The 18,466-nt window shown below is 36.8% G+C and overlaps 1 protein-coding gene across 1 annotated transcript in view; it reads right to left on the reverse strand.

Moving 5' to 3' along the window:
* Positions 1–18,466, reverse strand: part of LOC150098231 (solute carrier family 12 member 2-like) — a 279,194-nt gene that overhangs the window by 35,652 nt on the left and 225,076 nt on the right. The window contains exons 20-21 of the mRNA XM_090406283.1: positions 15,462–15,704; positions 9,414–9,528 (exon numbers count right to left, since the gene is read on the reverse strand). Of these exons, the coding sequence (XP_090262409.1) occupies positions 9,414–9,528; positions 15,462–15,704 (358 nt within the window). The remainder of the gene's footprint in view (positions 1–9,413; positions 9,529–15,461; positions 15,705–18,466) is intronic.

Genomic DNA, 18,466 nt, shown 5'->3' on the forward strand with positions numbered 1-18,466 from the left:
GAGAGAGAGAGAGAGAGAGAGAGAGATTAGAAGCTCTAAGAGTTGGGGATACCAGTGAGAGAATGATGCATGAATCTGTTTGGAGCATCACATATGGAGATTCAAAGATTCAGGGTATGCAGAGTAGAGTGCCTGGGTTGAGACACTTAGAGTTGAGTCCTGGGACCATTGCTGTTCAATCTTTATGTCAATGATATTGTCAAAGGGCTTCAGGGAGATGTTTGGCAGATGATGTGAAGCTTGGGAGGGTCATTAGTAATAGTGCTGATGTTTGGCTCTTCTTCTGATCAAAGCTTTATACAATGGGACCAGCATGCTTCTGTCTCTCGTGGTCAGTGTTCACCTCATCATTGCTGCAATTCTCTCGTAATGAATAAGCATAACATGTAAGATAGTTTTAAAGCGAATAAAAGTTGAGCAGCTCTCAGATGTGAACTGTAGACTAAAATACACAAAGATTATTGAAGAAAAAATGAAAGAGTTTGAGAACAGGAATCAAACCTTGGAGATTCAGTGGCAAGCCTTGAAGAAAGCCCTCATTGATTCAGTTAGAGAGGCATGTGGTGAAGTTGTCTGCAAGGATAGAAAAACTAGAACTCCATGGTGGACACAGGAAGTTAAAGAGGCAGTGAAGGAAAAGAAGAAAGCAAATCCTGGCAAATAAGTCAGCTTGTGCGCTAAGAGAATACAGAGACAAATGCAAGAATGCTACACACTACAAAATAAAGACATTGTTACACAGACCATATATTTATATGGTCTATGTAACAATAAGTCTGTGTCACCCTAGCTACCTAACAGATACTAACGGTTCTTTGTATTCTTAAAACTTTTGTGCATTTACCTTTTTTTGTACTGTGCAAGCCTTGAGAAAGCTAGTCAGTTACTAGCGAAACCGGTAGGCAATTTGTAAGAACATAAGTACGTTATAAATATAAATATATGGTCTATGCAACAATAAGTCTTTATTTTGTAACACTTTATGACCAAAAACATGTACAATTTAAATGCTAAACACTGTGTAAAACTAGCTAAACAAAAGTCATGGGAGGACTTTGGCAAGAATATAGAAAATAAATATCAAGAAGGTGGCAAAATATTCTGGAGGTTGTTGAAGAAGCTTAGGAATGGAGGAAAGAGTGCTGTAAAAGGAGTTAGAGATGATAATGGTGACATGAAAACGGGAGAAAAAGATATCCTTGAAGTATGGAGTCATTACTTTGAAAAACTGCTAAATGAAACAAGCAGTGATGAGAGCACAGTGGTAAAAAAACACTGACAAGGCATGCAGTCAGGAATACATATCCATACTTGAAGTAGAAAAAAGCCATCAAAGGCTTGAAATGTGGAAAGGCAGCAGGAGTAGATGATATTCGACCAGAAATGCTGAAGTATGGTGGTATAAGCGTCTTACAGTGGTTGCACTGCATAGTTCAGAAAGCCTGGTCAGAGGGACGAATTCATGATTGGAGTAGAGCTCTCATAGTACCCATATATAAAAAGGGAAATAAAACTGAATGTGAGAATTACAGAGGTATTTCCTTACTGAGTGTTCCTGGCAAGATCTATGCAAGTATACTTGAGAAACAGTTGAGAAGAATTGTGGAAGAAAAGCCTGGTTAAGAACAAGCTGGATTCAGGCCAAACAGAATCTGTCAGGATCAGATCTTCACTTTACAACAAATAGTCGAGAAAGCATGGAAATATAACAAAGATCTGTATTTAAGTTTTGTCAATTTGGAAAAGGCATAAGAAAAGGTGCCAAGAGAGAAGCTATTCAATAGGCTACAGTTATATTGTGTCAATGGAGCATTATATCAAGCAATACTTAGTCTTTATTTGAGTTATAAGTCAGAAGTTAGAATTGAAAGAAGTACAGGAAGATGGTTTAATGTTAAATCTGGTGTGAGACAAGGATGTACATTATCCCCTTGTTCATTATCTATATGGATCACATTATGAAGGAAAGTGGTATTAAACATGATATCAAAATTGGAGATGTTAATGTCAGCTCTTTGCTTTATGCGGATGATGTTATACTTCTAAATAAATCGGCTACAAGTCTGCAAGATTCTCTGACTAAATTGAATAACTGTTGTAATAGATATGGTATGAAGGTCAGCAATAAAAAGACAAAGGCAATGAAAATAGGCAGAATCGTTGAAAATATGAACTGCATTGTGAATGGAGAACCTGTGGAACATGTAAAACATTTCAGCTACTTAGGTCCGATTTTTAGTGAAGATGGTAAATTAAATCTGGAAATAGACAACAGAATCAACAAAGCTGGTATGGTAGGAAGGCAATTGAATAAATTCATATGGAATAAGAGAGAAATTAGTTGGAACACTAAATTAGCTGTATACAAGACAGTGTTCAAACCAGTTTTAACTTATGGATCTGAGAGCTGGATCAGAAGTAAAACACTTGACCAAAGACTAGAGACCGCAGATATGAGAGTCCTGAGAAAGATTAGAGGTGTGAACAGATGGCATCAATGGCAATATCAAATTAAAAACGAGGATGTTAGGAAAGAACTTGACATTGTCAGCATCCAGAAATGCGTTAGCAGATCTAATCTCAGGTGGTATAGTCACTTAAACAGAATGGGCGAAGAAAGATTAGCAAAACAAGTGTTCTCTGCCAGGTTGGCAGGAAAACAACCCACCTAGAGGAAGACCAAGATATAGGTGGATTGATACAGTACAAAGTGCCTCAGACGATAGAAATATAAGATCTGATAATGTTGGAGTCTTGACAAGTAACAGACTGATTTGGAGGAAAATTGTAGATAGGAAGTTAGTAATGATGTAAATTTTTCATGTAGTACTATCATATCCTGTACACCCCTTGAGGGTACATGACAGGAATTTGATGATGATGATGAATGTATAATTAAAATCAAACATATATTGATCTTTAATTAATCATGATTTATAAACATCTAATACCAACAAGTTTCGCCGATGGAGCTGTCCAACTTCTTCAGATTATAACGGGAAGAGAAAAAAACTCAAAGTGGCTAGTACAGAGAAAATGGAGTAACACTATCATATAAATTAAACATTAAAACAGAATGCATAACATTACATGCACGAAGCATGTTGTGTTAGTCACTGTAATGAGAGCACATTCCGTGGTTTTGAGTGAAATTAAATTCTGGCAGACTGAGTGATCTTATTAAGGTTTTCCATATGTCAGCTATTATCATTACTTGGTTTCTGTTAAGATTTTCTCCAGAATGGGGGACTACAAAGGCTGCCTTGAAATTTCTACAATGGAAATCTTCTAGGTAAGGCATGGCACTGCTATCCCAATCAATAATCAATGGTATGGTTAGTAATTGCAAAATGATGGGCTAGATCTGAGTTATTAACATCTCCTATATGTTCTTTTATTTGGATTTCGAGGCTTCTTGATGCCTGTCCTATATAATTTAGACCACGAGCACGTGGGATGTAGTACACCCCAGCGTGTTTGAAAAAAGCATTCATGTCTTTTGGCAATCTTAAAATGTGATGGACAGTCTTGACCAGTTTGAATGCACTCTGATGTTGAAAAATTTAAAAAGTTTTGCGATCTTTTCGGACACTGTACCTGCATAAGGAATAACTATGGATGAACTGTATTGAGTGATGGTAGGTTGTTGTTGTTGTTGTTGGGGTTTCTATGAAGAATCTTGTTGATTAAATTCTTGGATAGCCATTTTTTATTAATGTAATTTATAATTTATTAATGTAATCAGAGACATTAATAATGATTGAGTACATATTGCTAGACATGATTGAGTACATATTGTCAGGCATGACTGAGTACATATTGCCAGACATGATTGAAGAGATACTGACTGGTAGACAGAAATATGATACTTTATAAGGATCAACATGGTTTTGTGAAGGTTGGTCTTGCTTTAGTAACTTACTTACTTTCTATAATAAAGTAACAGTAGAGTTGGATAAAGGATCTTTACACTGCAAAGGCATTTGACAGGATTCCACACGGAACTCTGTTGCATAAATTGGAGCAAATGGGTATAGATCTGATTTGGTGATTTGGATTAGAGGGTGGCTGATGGACAGATATCAACTAATGGTTTATGGAGGAGCTGAGTCCAGTAGACGACAGTTGACTAGTAGTGCACCTCAGGGCTCGGTACTTGATCCTCTGTTCTTTAATTTGTACATAAATGATATTAGAAATAATTTAAAAGGAAATATCCACTTGTTTACTAATGATGCAAAACTGGGAAGCACAATAGTCAATTCATGATGTAGATAACTTGCAGGATGACTTAAATAGGCTAGTGGTATGGGCTAATGTGAATGGCTGTCAGTTTAATGTGGATAAGTGTAAGATGATGCATTTCAGGAGGATGAGATCACATGCTGTGTACTATATTAATGGAACTGAACTGCAAGAAGTTGATGAGGCTAAAGACTTGGGGATTATTGTGGGAAGAGAACGTAAGTTTAGAAGGCATATGCAAAGGTTCCTAAAACACCACAACCAATTATATAGTTGTTGAAGGACACACTGACAAGTAGGGATAGGAAAGTTATTGTTCCACTTTATAAGACATTAATAAGACCACATCTGGACTACTGTGCACAGATCTGGTCACCTGGATTTTTTGGTGATGAAGAAATGGTTGAGAGGATCCAGAAGTGAGTTACAAAGATTATTATTATTATATGGGCACCTCCATGGAGTCTGAAAACTCATCATGGGAGATCCAATCTAACTCATCACAGGAGATCCCATCTATCCACACAATCTATCATACCCCTCCTTGAATTCATTAACAGAAAAAGCACTCGCAACTGGCTCTGGAAACCCATTCCACTCATTCATCACTCTCCAAGCAAAACATCTAGTCCTCACGCCTCTACTAACCACACCTTTATTCAACTTCCAGAGATGACCCCTTGTTCTGGTCCCTCTAGCCAAGTGCTGAAACATTTCCCCTGCATCTATCCTATAAAATCCTTTAAGCAACTTAAATGTTTCCATCATATCTCCTCTTTTTCTCCTATCAACCAACTTCTGCAACCCACACAGTTAATCTATCCTAATAGGGAACATTCCACAGACCACTCACCATCTTGGTCACTTGCCTCTGAATTCTCTCCACCACTTCCTCATCCCCAAAACACCCAGGGGACCAGACCTGAGCACAGTAATCCAGATGTGGGCATATCAAGGCCTCATAAAGAGCAATTACAACTTCCTAATTTTTAGTTGTTAATGTGTTCTTCACTAGCCAAGTAATCTTATGGGCTACCTTAGCAACATGTCGTCTAAACTTCAAGTCTGTCTACCACCACCCCTAAATCTCTAGCTTCATCTATTTCCTGGAGTATAGTGCCATCAATGTGATACACAGCTTGTAATCTATTCATCCCAAAATGCATAACTTTACATTTTTCTCAACATTAAACTGACAACCATTAACTTTTGCCCATATTGACAGCCTATTTAAATTGTTCTGCAAGCTCTCCACATCGCCTTGATTAACTATTACTCCTCTATCTAATTTTTCATCATCAGCAAACAACTGAATATTTCCTTTCAAGTTATTTCCTATATCATTTATGTACAAATTAAACAGCAATGGTCCCAGCACTGAACCTTGTGGCACACCACTAATCACCTGTTTTTGCCTTAATTCTCCCTCTCCATATACCACTTTTTGATATCTGTCCAGCAGCCACCATCTTATCCACTTAACCATAGCCATATCCATCCCATTTGTTCTAATTTGTGTAACAGAGTTCCATGTGGTATTCTGTCAAATGCCTTTGCAAAATCCAACAAAATCATTGTGGAGCCATTTCCTTTATCCAACTCAGCTGTTACTGTATTATAAAAAAGTTAGTAAATTACTAAGGTGTGACCGACCCTTCACAAAGCCATCTTGGCCCTCATACAGTATCATATTTTTATCTACCCGTTCTTGAATTCTTTTTTTACCAATTTTTCTAGTATTTTTACTGCCAAGTCTAAGATACTGATTGATCTATAATTAAGTGGTTGTGAATTCTTCATCTGTTACTGAAATTAAGGAGAAGTATGATAGGTATTGTGTGAATAATGGTTAGCATGTCAATGTATGGTCTTCTGCGAAATCTTCTGACTCTATGAAGACACTGTTATAATAATTATAATAATAATAATAATAATAATATACTTTCAGTAAAATTGAGTACATGCAGTCATGAAAAAACTCTTGCAGTTTTGCACAAGACAGTATGTACACAGTTTTAACTAACTATTCAAAGCTGAAAAGAGCTTTTGAACAATAAACATTAGGAATGTTGAAAAATGAATTTAGTCATTTAGTCACAAGACGTTGTCATATGTGTCAGCTGCAGTACAGTGATTTTAGTTTTAGGTTTGAGACACACACTGATGAACAATATTAGGACATACTAGACACAGACAATGTAAAACCATACATCAAGAATCAGGGTAAGAAATAAGATGGGTATACAATGAAAGAACAGCAAAATTAGACATAAATGGGACAAAAGTTTTTATGGAGGATATAAGATAGCAAGCCATTGTCAGATGCATGATATGTAAAACGCAGGCCAGAAAAGTGAAAAGGATGGTAAGAAAAGAAAAAAGGCAATATTATGAGTTGAGAATGACTAGTCAGGTCTAAAGAAATCGAAGAGGATTCTGCTCTGTGGTGAGCAAGAGGAAGAATGATTATTGGAGGGTGGCAAAATGACTATGACAGATCTACAGTAAAATTATTTAATAAGCACAATATTTTGCATTTCATACTGGTATGAATGATGATGCTAATGCAATATCCAGAAGGGAAGTCAATAGCACAGGAAGTGAAGTGAATGAACAGAGATGTATAAAGTTTTGAGGAGGCTAGATATTAATACATCATTGGTGTTAGATGATATGTCACCACATATTTTTAGTGAATAGGGAATATGTAAAATAGTTAAACTGTGCTCTTAACTTGGTGGTTTAATGATCTTTGCAAACAGGAGGGTCCTAAAGGAGAGAAAGGCAAAGGCAGTGCTAAGACAGTTGTTTCCAATTGCTGGCCTGGTTGGCCGAGTGGTTAGCATATCTGCTATCCAACCAGCAAGTCGCGGGTTTGAATCCCACCACAGGCATGGATGTTTGTGATTGTCTTTAGGTGGAAGATGAATTTCATTGCCCAGTTTAAGACCACCTTCCCACTTATCAGGTGCCTGAAGTGGCTGAAAAAGCCCCATGTTTAGTCTTAAAAGCAGGTTTTTCAGACAATGTAAAAATAAATAAAAACAATTACAAAAAATATATATATAATTGACAAAAATGGGCAAAAAAAATCCTCAGTCACCCATGGTACAAATGTATTATAGGTTTAGTAATAACCTTTTATGTGTGGTAACCACATAAAAAATAAAAATTACAGACCACCCACATTATCTGTAGTTGCAGTTAAATTACTGAAGAGATTGTTTACAAACAGAATACAAAACTGAATAAATATGAGTTTTTTTTATAAAGGTCAACATAGGTTTGTGAAAGGTAGTACTTGCTTTAGACCTATCAATATGCATTTTATGAACAATGATAAATGTGCTGAATAAGGGAGACTCATATATACAGTGATACTTTTGGACTTCATAAAGGCATTTAACATATTTCCACATGGCAAGTTGAGTTAGATGGGGTGAATAATATATTGGATGAATAAGAGAATGTTCATGTCACAAATGAACATATCAAAGAATGAAGGTAACTAACATTTTGTTGTTATTGGGCTACTGATACTATTAGCAGATTTATTAATGATATCACATGCAGATTGACAGGAGATTTCAAATGTTTGCTGATTGAGCAAAGTTGAAGTGAAAGTTATGAGGAGTGATGCTATAGCAAACCCTTTGTAAAGATTTAAATAGGTTTAGCTTGAACAGAGGAATGAATTTTTGTTTTAATATTAACAAGTGCAAGGTGCTGGAGTTTGGAGTACAGAAGTGTTTAAGGTTATGTTCTGCATTGGTGGAAGTGAGCTCTAGGAGGCTGATGAGATTCAACAAAGAGCATTAATGACTTAAAAAATTTGCTTGAACATATTTGGATATGCCAACAAGACCAAAATATAATTTCCTCAAGTTTACTTTTGTTATAAGGCAGGTGCCATGGCAAAATATTATATTTAAAAATATTATTATATTTAAATATTATATTTAAAATTTTATATTTTGCCATGGCAAAATATAATTTCCCAAGTTTACTTTTGTTATAGCAAAAGTTTACTTTTGTTATAAGGTGGGTGCTGTGGCTATTTGTTCCTTGCACTATGGTGTCCATTGACTTCTTTCCAAGCAGTGTATAACTGAAATAACAAATAGCCATATATGATAGCCAATAACTATCGTATATGGCTATAGATAGATAATTATTATTACTATTATTTGTCACCTCCAGGGAGTCCAAAGCATCGACGGAGGGCATCTACTCTACAACTCTGTCTCCACCACTCACAATCCACCAACGCCATCTATCACCAACTGCCACCACCACTAGTATTTCCACAGATAATCACAAACATCAATGACCATAGTGGGATTTGAACCCGCAGCCTTTTGGCTGGGGAGTGGATATTCTAACCACTCGGCAAGCCAGGCTAATAACTATAGTCACATAACAAAGATCAATAAAAATCATTCATCAACAATCAGTAATCTCCTCTGAAACATGCCAAATCTTAGAACCTTTCTATTCTGACATATAATCCTAGGTTTATTCTAAAGTGAAGATCAAGTTGCAAAGCAAAACTCAGAAACATTTATACATTGTTTCTCTACCAGAAATTTCAGATCACTGTCTTGAAAGAAAATCAATTTTCTGGAATGCTGAAAAGATTCCACATTGCCTCCTAGAAAGTGCTCATGTAGTCTAGGGGTAAAAATTCAAAAAAAGAAAATCTTTATTGCATGTAATACACACAAAAATTGTCTACCACATGCAAAATAACTAAAATCATGACAAAATTCAGACCACTGCTTCAAAACAAAAAGAAAGAATAATAAAATAAATAATATGGTGTAAGATTACTTTCACTGGGTCTGAATTGCATTATCAGAAGCAATTTTAATTGCACCTCCTGTAACTTTAACTCCATAATATTACTGTTATTATGAAAATTTCCCATTAACATTATAACTAATATTAATATTAGTTATAATATTACTGAATAATATTATAACAGTATCATAACATGAGAAGAGAATTATGTGTAGTCTATCATATATGGTGAGTGAATTAGAGTACTTTTTCTGTAAGATGAGATAAAATGATTCCAAAATACATTTCTTTAAAATAACAGATGTAATACTGCAACTAAAAGCATTTCAAAATATCAAGATTTAATTTGAAGTTCAAAGAAAACTTACTTTCTCTGTTCTCTGTCTAGTTCGTCCTTTTTATTGGCAAGGGAAAAAATACGCAATTTGCATCCACTCCACTGTGATCGAGTTGTCAGTAAATGGGGTATTAACATTGTAAGACCTAACAAATATTAAAATATATTATTAGTATTACTATCACCAGACCTTCACGAGTCAAAAAGATTCAATGGAAGAAGGACATTACTAGTCTGGTGAAAAGTCTAAATGTTGGTTATTCAGAGGCGTATTTTTTAAGGAAATTACAATATAGCCTAATATTAAGTAAAATAAATTTAATACTTCTAAAATTTTGACAAAGTCAAATTGCCATCATCAGGGAACAGAATATAATAAGATACATACATGCAGTCATTAAATAATGAAGATGTCAACTGACAGTAGGCCTAAAATTCTAAATACTGCTTCCTAATGGGTTAAATCGGGAGTCCTTGGCTGTTGGGCTGAAGTACAGAGGATGTTATTATTATTATTATTATTTGACACCACCAGGGAGTCCAAAGACTCATCGAGGGAGGGCACCTGCTCTACAACGCTATCTCCACCACTCAATCCAAATGACCGCAACTACACCAACGCCATCTACAGCCGACCATCACCACTAGTTTTTCCACAGACAATTACAAACATCCATGCCCACAGCAGGATTCGAGCTCGCAGCCTTCTGGCTGGATAGCGGATATGCTAACCACTCGGCCAGTCAGGCCAAAGTGTTTCCCAAATTTGGGGGTGTTTCATGCAACCAAATTTGTTGAGGCTAGGGCAGTTTCTTTAAGCAGAAGCAGATTCAAGGAAGAGTCTTTTGTATTTATATTTGAGGCAATGGATTAAAATGGCTTTCATCCAATGTATTCTATGGTGGCTGCCCAAAGCATGGTCAGCAAGTCCTGAGTGGCCATAGTGATGGAAACATATATAATCTGTATGTTCAGCAATTCTAATGCTGGCAGTCCAGCCTGTTTGGCCATAGTAGTATAGTTCACAACTAAGGGACCCAATAAACACCTGGCAGGTCTAGGGACTGTGGCTGTAACAGATAAGGGATGCTAATTTTTTTTGTACGGTCTGCATATGGTTGAAAGGTTGAATTTTATTAAAGATTTTTAGTAGTTTTTCGGATGTGCTTATTTTTTAAATATCGCAAAAATTGTAGCCATTGACTAAGAAGGTTTTATGAAGGTGGTCAAGTTCAGTGGAGAGGGCACTGTTATCTGAACTAATTAATTAATTTAGCCCTGTTATATAAAGTTTTAAAATTCCATACCGTTGAGAGGGGGGGGGGGGGCGACTGTGAATGTATCTACTGGTGTGTGTGTGTGTGTGTGTGTTTTCTGTAAACAGAGAATGCCAGGGATCTATCTGGCTGGCTGGCATGTAATTAAAGTATCTAGGAAAGTTAGCTGGCTCTTTTCTCCAAATTTTCCCAAAGCATTTCTATATGTCTGGTAATCATTTCCTACTCTGTTGCTGTTTAAATCACAACAATTATCAACTTCTCCATTTTCATTGTGTCAAATGCCTGCTTAAATCTTTAAAAATTCATACATTTTTTCCTTGGAACCTTCTGTAAGATTATAGCACAAATAAGTCTTATTCTCCAATTCCTCATTATGATATATGCCCACCTGGTGTTGCCTTTTTTTTTTTTTTTTTTTGTCTTCTTTGGTTCCAATTCTTCTGCTAGTTCCATTTCTTCTGCTGATGGTGCCCAGAAAGCTGTTGAATTGAACTTTGCTGTCAGCCCTGGTTATCTGACAAGAATAGTGGATAGATGAAATATCCCCACGAAGGATATTTCATCCTTCATGAGGATGAAATACACTGACAAACTGCTCACTGAATACTTGAGCTATATCTTCTGCATCGGTTGCCAATCTACCAGTGTCATCAACTAGCACCATCCTGGCATAGTCATTGTTTCTTCTACTTGTCTCGTAGTGAAATAACTTGCTATGTTTTTTCTTAGCTTCATTGCCTAATTTCTCCACATACTGCACTTTTGCACCTTTACCAAATCAGTCTCCTTCCTGGCCTGCTCTTTGTACTCTTCATGCAGTTGATTATTACCAACATTCATCTTGTTGTATCCATCTTCTTCTTCCAGATTTCGCATCTCTTCATTCATTCACTTTGCTCCTATCTCATTAGCCTTTTCACCTTTGGAACAGACTCAGACACTGCTGCTGTGAAATAGCCATTGGTCAATTCCCAAGTAGCATTTGTCTCATTTCCACTCAACTCTTCTTTCCATGCTCTAGCTTCCAACTGTCTCCCAATCTTTTCAAAACCAATCCTCATAGCTGCACATATATTTTTATTCACAGAAGTGCTTATATGACCCAGGTGATCTTCATGGTAACTTTCACCAACTGGGGAAAAGATTAGAAACTCCATTTACAATCATATCCTCTGATTATAACCAGATCTAAGACTTTTTAACCCTCACAGTGCTCTGTTACACACTATCAAAGACTGTTGCCCATTAAGAACTCAAGAAATTCATTCCCCTTATTCTCTGATGTTATCTCTTCATTCCAATCAATACTGCTGTAAATGAAATCACTCCTAATGATCACCCTTCACTTGCTCAGTAGGCCAAGTTGCTTATACATTTCTTTGTCTCCACACTCCCTGACCTGTAGCAACACCCAAGAAAATATCTCATTCTATCAACCTCTGCCTCATACCATACTGCTTCAAACTGCTGCCACTTACACCCCCCCTTCCCCTCTTAGTATCTCAACCATCTATGGACATAATTACTCCAACTATCAACAGCAGTACTTCTAGTCTTTTCTATCTTCATGAAAAGCATCATATCCTTCTATTTATACTCCAGTCAAGATATCATTCTCATCCAATTATGTTTCACTTATTCTATTTTCAGACAAATAAACTCAATCAACACAGCAATTTCATCTCCCTTATTTCTGACACTTTTTCAAACTGCACTCCTTTCTCATCCCACATTTCTGCTAATATTCTATTTAAGATCTTTGCTCTCTGCTACAACTAATCATTGCCATACCTAGGCAACACACAAACTACTCTTCCTACCACACTCTTGTCCTTCACTCTCTTCAATAATATACTAATATCCATCCTCAAACTAAGGTCTTAGTTCCTCACCTGTTCTTTGGGTAATTCATCCACTTTGAAGGGATCAAAACCTGAGTTTCCAGGAAGAAAAACCTTGCTATCTCTGTACGATCTGGCTAACTCACCTTCCATGGAAAAGCTCTTATCAAAAGTTCTTTTCATCCAAAACAAGATTCACAGATAATTTTTTTTTTTTTTCGTATGTTACATTGCCCTTCCAAATGTGCTATAGAGTTACAGCTATATTACCCATAAAGTATCGATGATTTGTCCTACATTAAACAATTTGTACTAGCAATAAAGTCTTCTATGATTTTCTTAATAATTATGATTTCAACTACCAATAGATAGTTTTTACACATATTGCAACTTAACTGCTATAGGTATTTAGTTTTTTATATTCTGAGAACTCATCATCATCGTCAAATTCCTGCCATGTATCTTCAAGGGGTGTACAGGATATGATAGTACTACATGAAAAAAAAATGTACATCATTACTAACTTCCTATCTACAATTTTCCTCCAAATCAGTCTGTTACTTGTCAAGACTCCAACATTATCAGATCTTACATTTCTATTGTTTAAGGCACTTTGTACAGTGTCAATCCACCTACATCTTGGTCTTCCTCTGGGTTGTTTTGCTGCCAACCTGGCAGAGAACACTTGTTTTGCTAATCTTTCCTTGCCCATTCTGTTTAAGTGACCATACCACCTGAGATTAGCTCTGCTAACACATTCCTGGATGATGCCAATGTCAAGTTCTTTCCTAATATCCTCGTTTTTAATATGATATTGCCATTGATGCCATCTGTTCACAACTCTAATCTTTCTCAGAACTCTCATATCTGCAGAGTCCTGTCTTTGGTCAAGTGTTTTATTTCTGACCCAGCTCTCAGATACATAAGTTAAAACTGGTTTGAACACTGTCTTGTATACAGCTAACTTAGTGTTCCGACTAATTTCTCTCTTATTCCATATGAATTTATTCAATTGACTTCCTACCATACCAGTTTTGTTGATTCTGTTTTCTATTTCCAGATTTAATTTACCATCTTCACTAAAAATTGGGCCTAAGTAGCTGAAATGTTTTACATGTTCCACAGGTTCTCCGTGCACAGTGCAGTTGTTTTCAACGATTCTGCCTATTTTCATTATCTTTGGCTTTTTATTGCTGACTTCATACCATATCTATTACAACAGTTATTCAATTTAGGCAGGAATCTTACAGACTTGTAGTGAATTTATTTAGAAGTATAACATCATCCGCATAAAGCAAAGAGCTGACATTAATATCTCCAATTTTGATATCATGTTTAATACCACTTTCCTTCATAATGTGATCCATATAGATAATGAATAACAGAGGGGATAATGTACATCCTTGTCTCACACCAGATTTAACATTAAACCATCTTCCTGTACTTCCTTCAATTCTAACTGCTGACTTACAACTCAAATAAAGACTAAGTATTGCTTGATATAATGCCCCATCGACACCATAAAACTGTAGCGTATTGAATAGCTTCTCTCTTGGCACCTTGTTATATGCCTTTTCCAGATCGACAAAACTTAAATATAGATCTTTGTTATATCACATGATTTCTCTACTTTTTGTCATAAAGTGAAGATCTGATCCTGACAGCCTCTATTTGGCCTGAATCCAGCTTGTTCTTCATCAAGCTTTTCTTCCACAATTCTTCTCAATCGTTTCTCAAGTATACTTACATAAATCTTGCCAGGAACACTCAGTAGGGAAATACCTCTGTAATTCTCACATTCAGTTTTATTTCCCTTTTTATATATGGGTACTATGAGAGCTCTACTCCAATCATCGGGAATTCGTCCCTCTGTCCAGGCTTTCTGAACTATGCAGTGCAGCCACTGTAAGACTTTTATACCACCATACTTCAGCATTTCTGGTCGAATATCATCTACTCCTGCTGCCTTTCCACATTTCAAGCCTTGGATGGCTTTTTCTACTTCAAGTATGGATATGTATTCCTGACTGTATGCCTGTTGAGTGTATTTTTACCACTGTGCTATCACTGTTTGTTTCACTTAGCAATTTTTTGAAGCAATTACTCCATACTTCGAGGATATCTTTTTCTCCCATTTTCATGTCACCTTTATCATCTCTAACTCCTTTTACAGCACTCTTTCCTCCACTTCTAAGCTTCTTCAACAACCTCCAGAATATCTTACCACCTTCTTGATATTTATTCTCTATGTTCTTGCCAAAGTCCTCCCATGACTTTTGTTTAGCTAGTTTTACACAGCATTTAGCTTTCTTAAATTTGTCTCTGTATTCTCTAAGAGCAAAAGCTGATTTATTTGCCAGGAACTTTTGATATGCTTTCTTCTTTTACTTCACTGCCTCTTTAACCTCCTGTGTCCACCATGGAGTTCTGATTTTTCTATCCTTGCAGACAACCTCACCACATGCCTTTCTGGCTGAATTAATCAGTGTTTTCTTCAATGCTTGCAACTGAATCTCCAAGGTTTGGTTGCTGCTCTCAAACTCTTTCATTTTTTCTTCAAAATTCTGAGAACTATTAGTATGAAAATGGCATTTGAATATACTTTCAGATAAGTGGGTTCCTTAATTAAAAAGATATAAAAGGAATTAATACAGACTTTTTTCTATTATCATGTGTTTTAAATATGCAGTGCAATATGAACTCATTGTTGACATTCAGGTGGTCTCTGATTACGATGATAATAATAATAACAATATACCAACGTATTCCATGCCAAAGGTTACAAGAATTTCACAATACTATCATTAACAAAAAATTTCTTTTGAAGTTTTATAGTATAAACAAAGAATATAGCTATAACTGTATCAATAATATTAATTCATTAACAGTTATTATATAGGAAACTGATTATATATCTTTTAGTACTTTTATGCTTTGAAACTAAAAAAACAGACTTACCACCATCATCATAGAGCCACCACACATCAATTGTTCCCTTTTTTTGTTTTCGTTGAAACTGATTGGCAGATAGCAATATATCTTTTGGAACAGAAATTTTTGTTTTATCTTCAAGAGTTTCAGCACTTACAGATAAATTTTGACAAGAATAACCAGTAGGATTTGGTGATATAATACCATTTGAATATCCTCTAGCATTACATAATGATGGTGGAGAAGAATCCCTGGAGCTATCATCTGTACCTTTAAAGAAAAGGTTGTATTTTAATTGATAGAACAGAATGGAATAATGAATCTGAACATCAAATCTTTTATTATTATTATTATTATTATTCAGGCCTCCATGGAGTCAAAAGACTCATCGTGGGAAGTCCTCCTAAGAAACACAAAGCCTATCAAGACCCCCCCCCCCCTCAAGAAACACAAAGTCTATCATATCACTCCTTGAACTCATTGACCGTTCTCATTCTCAACACTCCATCAGGCAATGCATTCTATGGTTAAACCATCCTCCATGCAAAGAAACCATTCCTCACCCTCCTGCACACAGAGTCCTTCCGTAACTTACAGGGATGGCTTCTTGTCATCACTCCTTCCCGCTGTTCAACCAAGCGAAAGAACTCCCCAGTGTCAACCCTCTAACAACCTCTCAACAGTTTAAAAGTCTCAATCATATCAGCTCTCCTTCTTCTATCCACCAAACTCTGCAGTCCACATTCCCTCAGCCGATCCTCATCGCTATCATTGTACAGTCCTGAAACCATCTTTGTTATCTGCCTTTGTACCCTTTCCACAGTTAATTTATCCCCTTCAAATCCTGGGGACCAAATCTGAGAACAATAGTCCAAGTGTGGTCTGATCAGGGTCTTATACAATGGAATGATAACTGTTTTATCTCTGCAGGTCAGTGTCCTTCTCATTATTGCAGCAATCCTCTGTGTTACCTTCACCACCTTTGCAATATGTCCCCTGAATTTCAGGTTTCTATCAATCATCAACCCCAGATCTCTTGTCTCCCCTACTTCCTCCAGTATAACTCCTCCCATAGAGCATGCAGTGTCCCATCGATGTTTCCCAAACCTGAAGACCTTACATTTTGCTGTATTAAACTGACATCCCATTCATTTGAACATCTATCTAGCTTATTCAAATCCTCTTGCAGGGCTGCTGCATCTGCACTATTACTAATAATCCTTCCCAGCTGTGCATCATCTGCAAACAACTGAATATCCCCTTGCAATCCACCAACAATGTCATTGATATAAAGGTTAAACAATATAGGTCCCAGTACTGAGCCCTGTGGGACTCCACTTGTAACCCTCTTCTTCCTTGAAACTGCCCCACCATACACAACTCTCTGATGCCTATCAGACAGCCAATCCTGAATCCAGTTGATATCTGACATCCAGACCCTGTCAAATGCCTTCACTAAGTCTAAGAAAATGGCAGTATATACCTTTCCCTCATCTAATGCTCTTGTAACTTTATCATAAAAGGCTAGCATATTGCTAAAACAAGAGTGCCCCTTCACAAATCCATGTTGACTCTCACAGATAACATTACCCTCATCTTCCCAATGCTGTATACAATCCTTCACTACTTTCTCCAAGATCTTACTAACTACTGATGACACACAAGGTTGGTCCCCAGAATTTGAAGGGGATAAATTAACTGTGAAAAGGATACAAAGACGGATGATAAAGATGGTTTCAGGTCTGTATAAGGATAGTTATGAGGATCGGCTGAGGGAATGTGGACTGCAGAGTTTGGTGGATAGAAGAAGGAGAGCTGATATGATTGAGACTTTTAAACTGTTGAGAAGTGGTTACAGGGTTGACACCGGGGAGTTCTTTTGCTTGGTTGAACAGAGGGAAGGAGTGATGACAAGAGGCTATCCCTGGAAGTTACAAAAGGAAACTGTGCGTAAGAGGGTGAGGAGTGGTTTCTTTGCATGGAGGGTGGTTGAACCATGGAATGCATTGCCTGATGGAGTGGTGAGAGCGAGAATGGTCAATGAGTTTAAGGAGTAGTATGATAGACTGTGTTTCTTAGGGGGGGCCTCAACTCGATGAGTCTTGAAAAACTTTATGTTCTTAGGAAGGACCTCCAACGATGAGTCTTTTGACTCCATGGAGGCCTGAATAATAATAATAATAATAACAAACTGACCTATAATTAGACACTTCCAGTCTGCTGCCGCCCTTATGCAATGGCACTATCTTACCTTCCTTCCATTCCATTCTATGGGCACCTTTCCCGCATCTAGACTTTTATTGAAAAGCCAGGTCAAAGGCACTGTCAGTTCCCTAGCACATTCTCTTAAAACTCATGGTGAAATACCATCCAGTACCACAGCTTTACTGACATCCAGAGTACTCAGTATTTGAAACACACTCTCCTCCTGTACCTCTAAACCTCGAACCTGTCCTATCCCTCTAGCATTAAAACTGACTCCTCCAGGATGAAATACTCCAATAAAGTGTTCATTGAACAATTCTACTATGTCCTCTGCATCAGTCACTCTATTCCCATTTTTATTCTACAATATCATTCTTCCACAGTCATTTCTCCTCCTACTGGCCACATATCTAAAAAATTCCCTAGGATTTTCTTTGGATCTTAGGGCTAATCTCCTCTCATATTCCAGTTTCGTCTTCCTTACCATACTAGTCACTCTTCTGGCCTGTGTCTTATACTCTTCATTAGAAGAGTATAAGACACAGGCCAGAAGATAAAGTGGATGATAAAGGCCAGAAGATAAAGTCATCCACTGTCATCTCCAAATTGTGTCCTCTTGTTCACTCGTGGTATACAACTTACCATTGCTGCTAACAAACATTCTTTCATAATTTACCAGGCACTAATGATATTCCGGCCTTCCAATTCCTCCCTCCATGAAACTTCCCCAAGTTGACGTCTTATATCCTCTAGACTATTATAATCACCTGCCTTATAATTCCACATACATTCCCATCTCTTTGATACTCCTGCATGTCTATTCATTT

Source organism: Typopeltis vanoorti, chromosome 16, assembly GCF_054136105.1.
Source record: "Typopeltis vanoorti isolate ZY-2024b chromosome 16, IOZ_Tvanoo_1.0, whole genome shotgun sequence".
Lineage (NCBI taxonomy): Eukaryota > Metazoa > Arthropoda > Arachnida > Uropygi > Thelyphonidae > Typopeltis > Typopeltis vanoorti.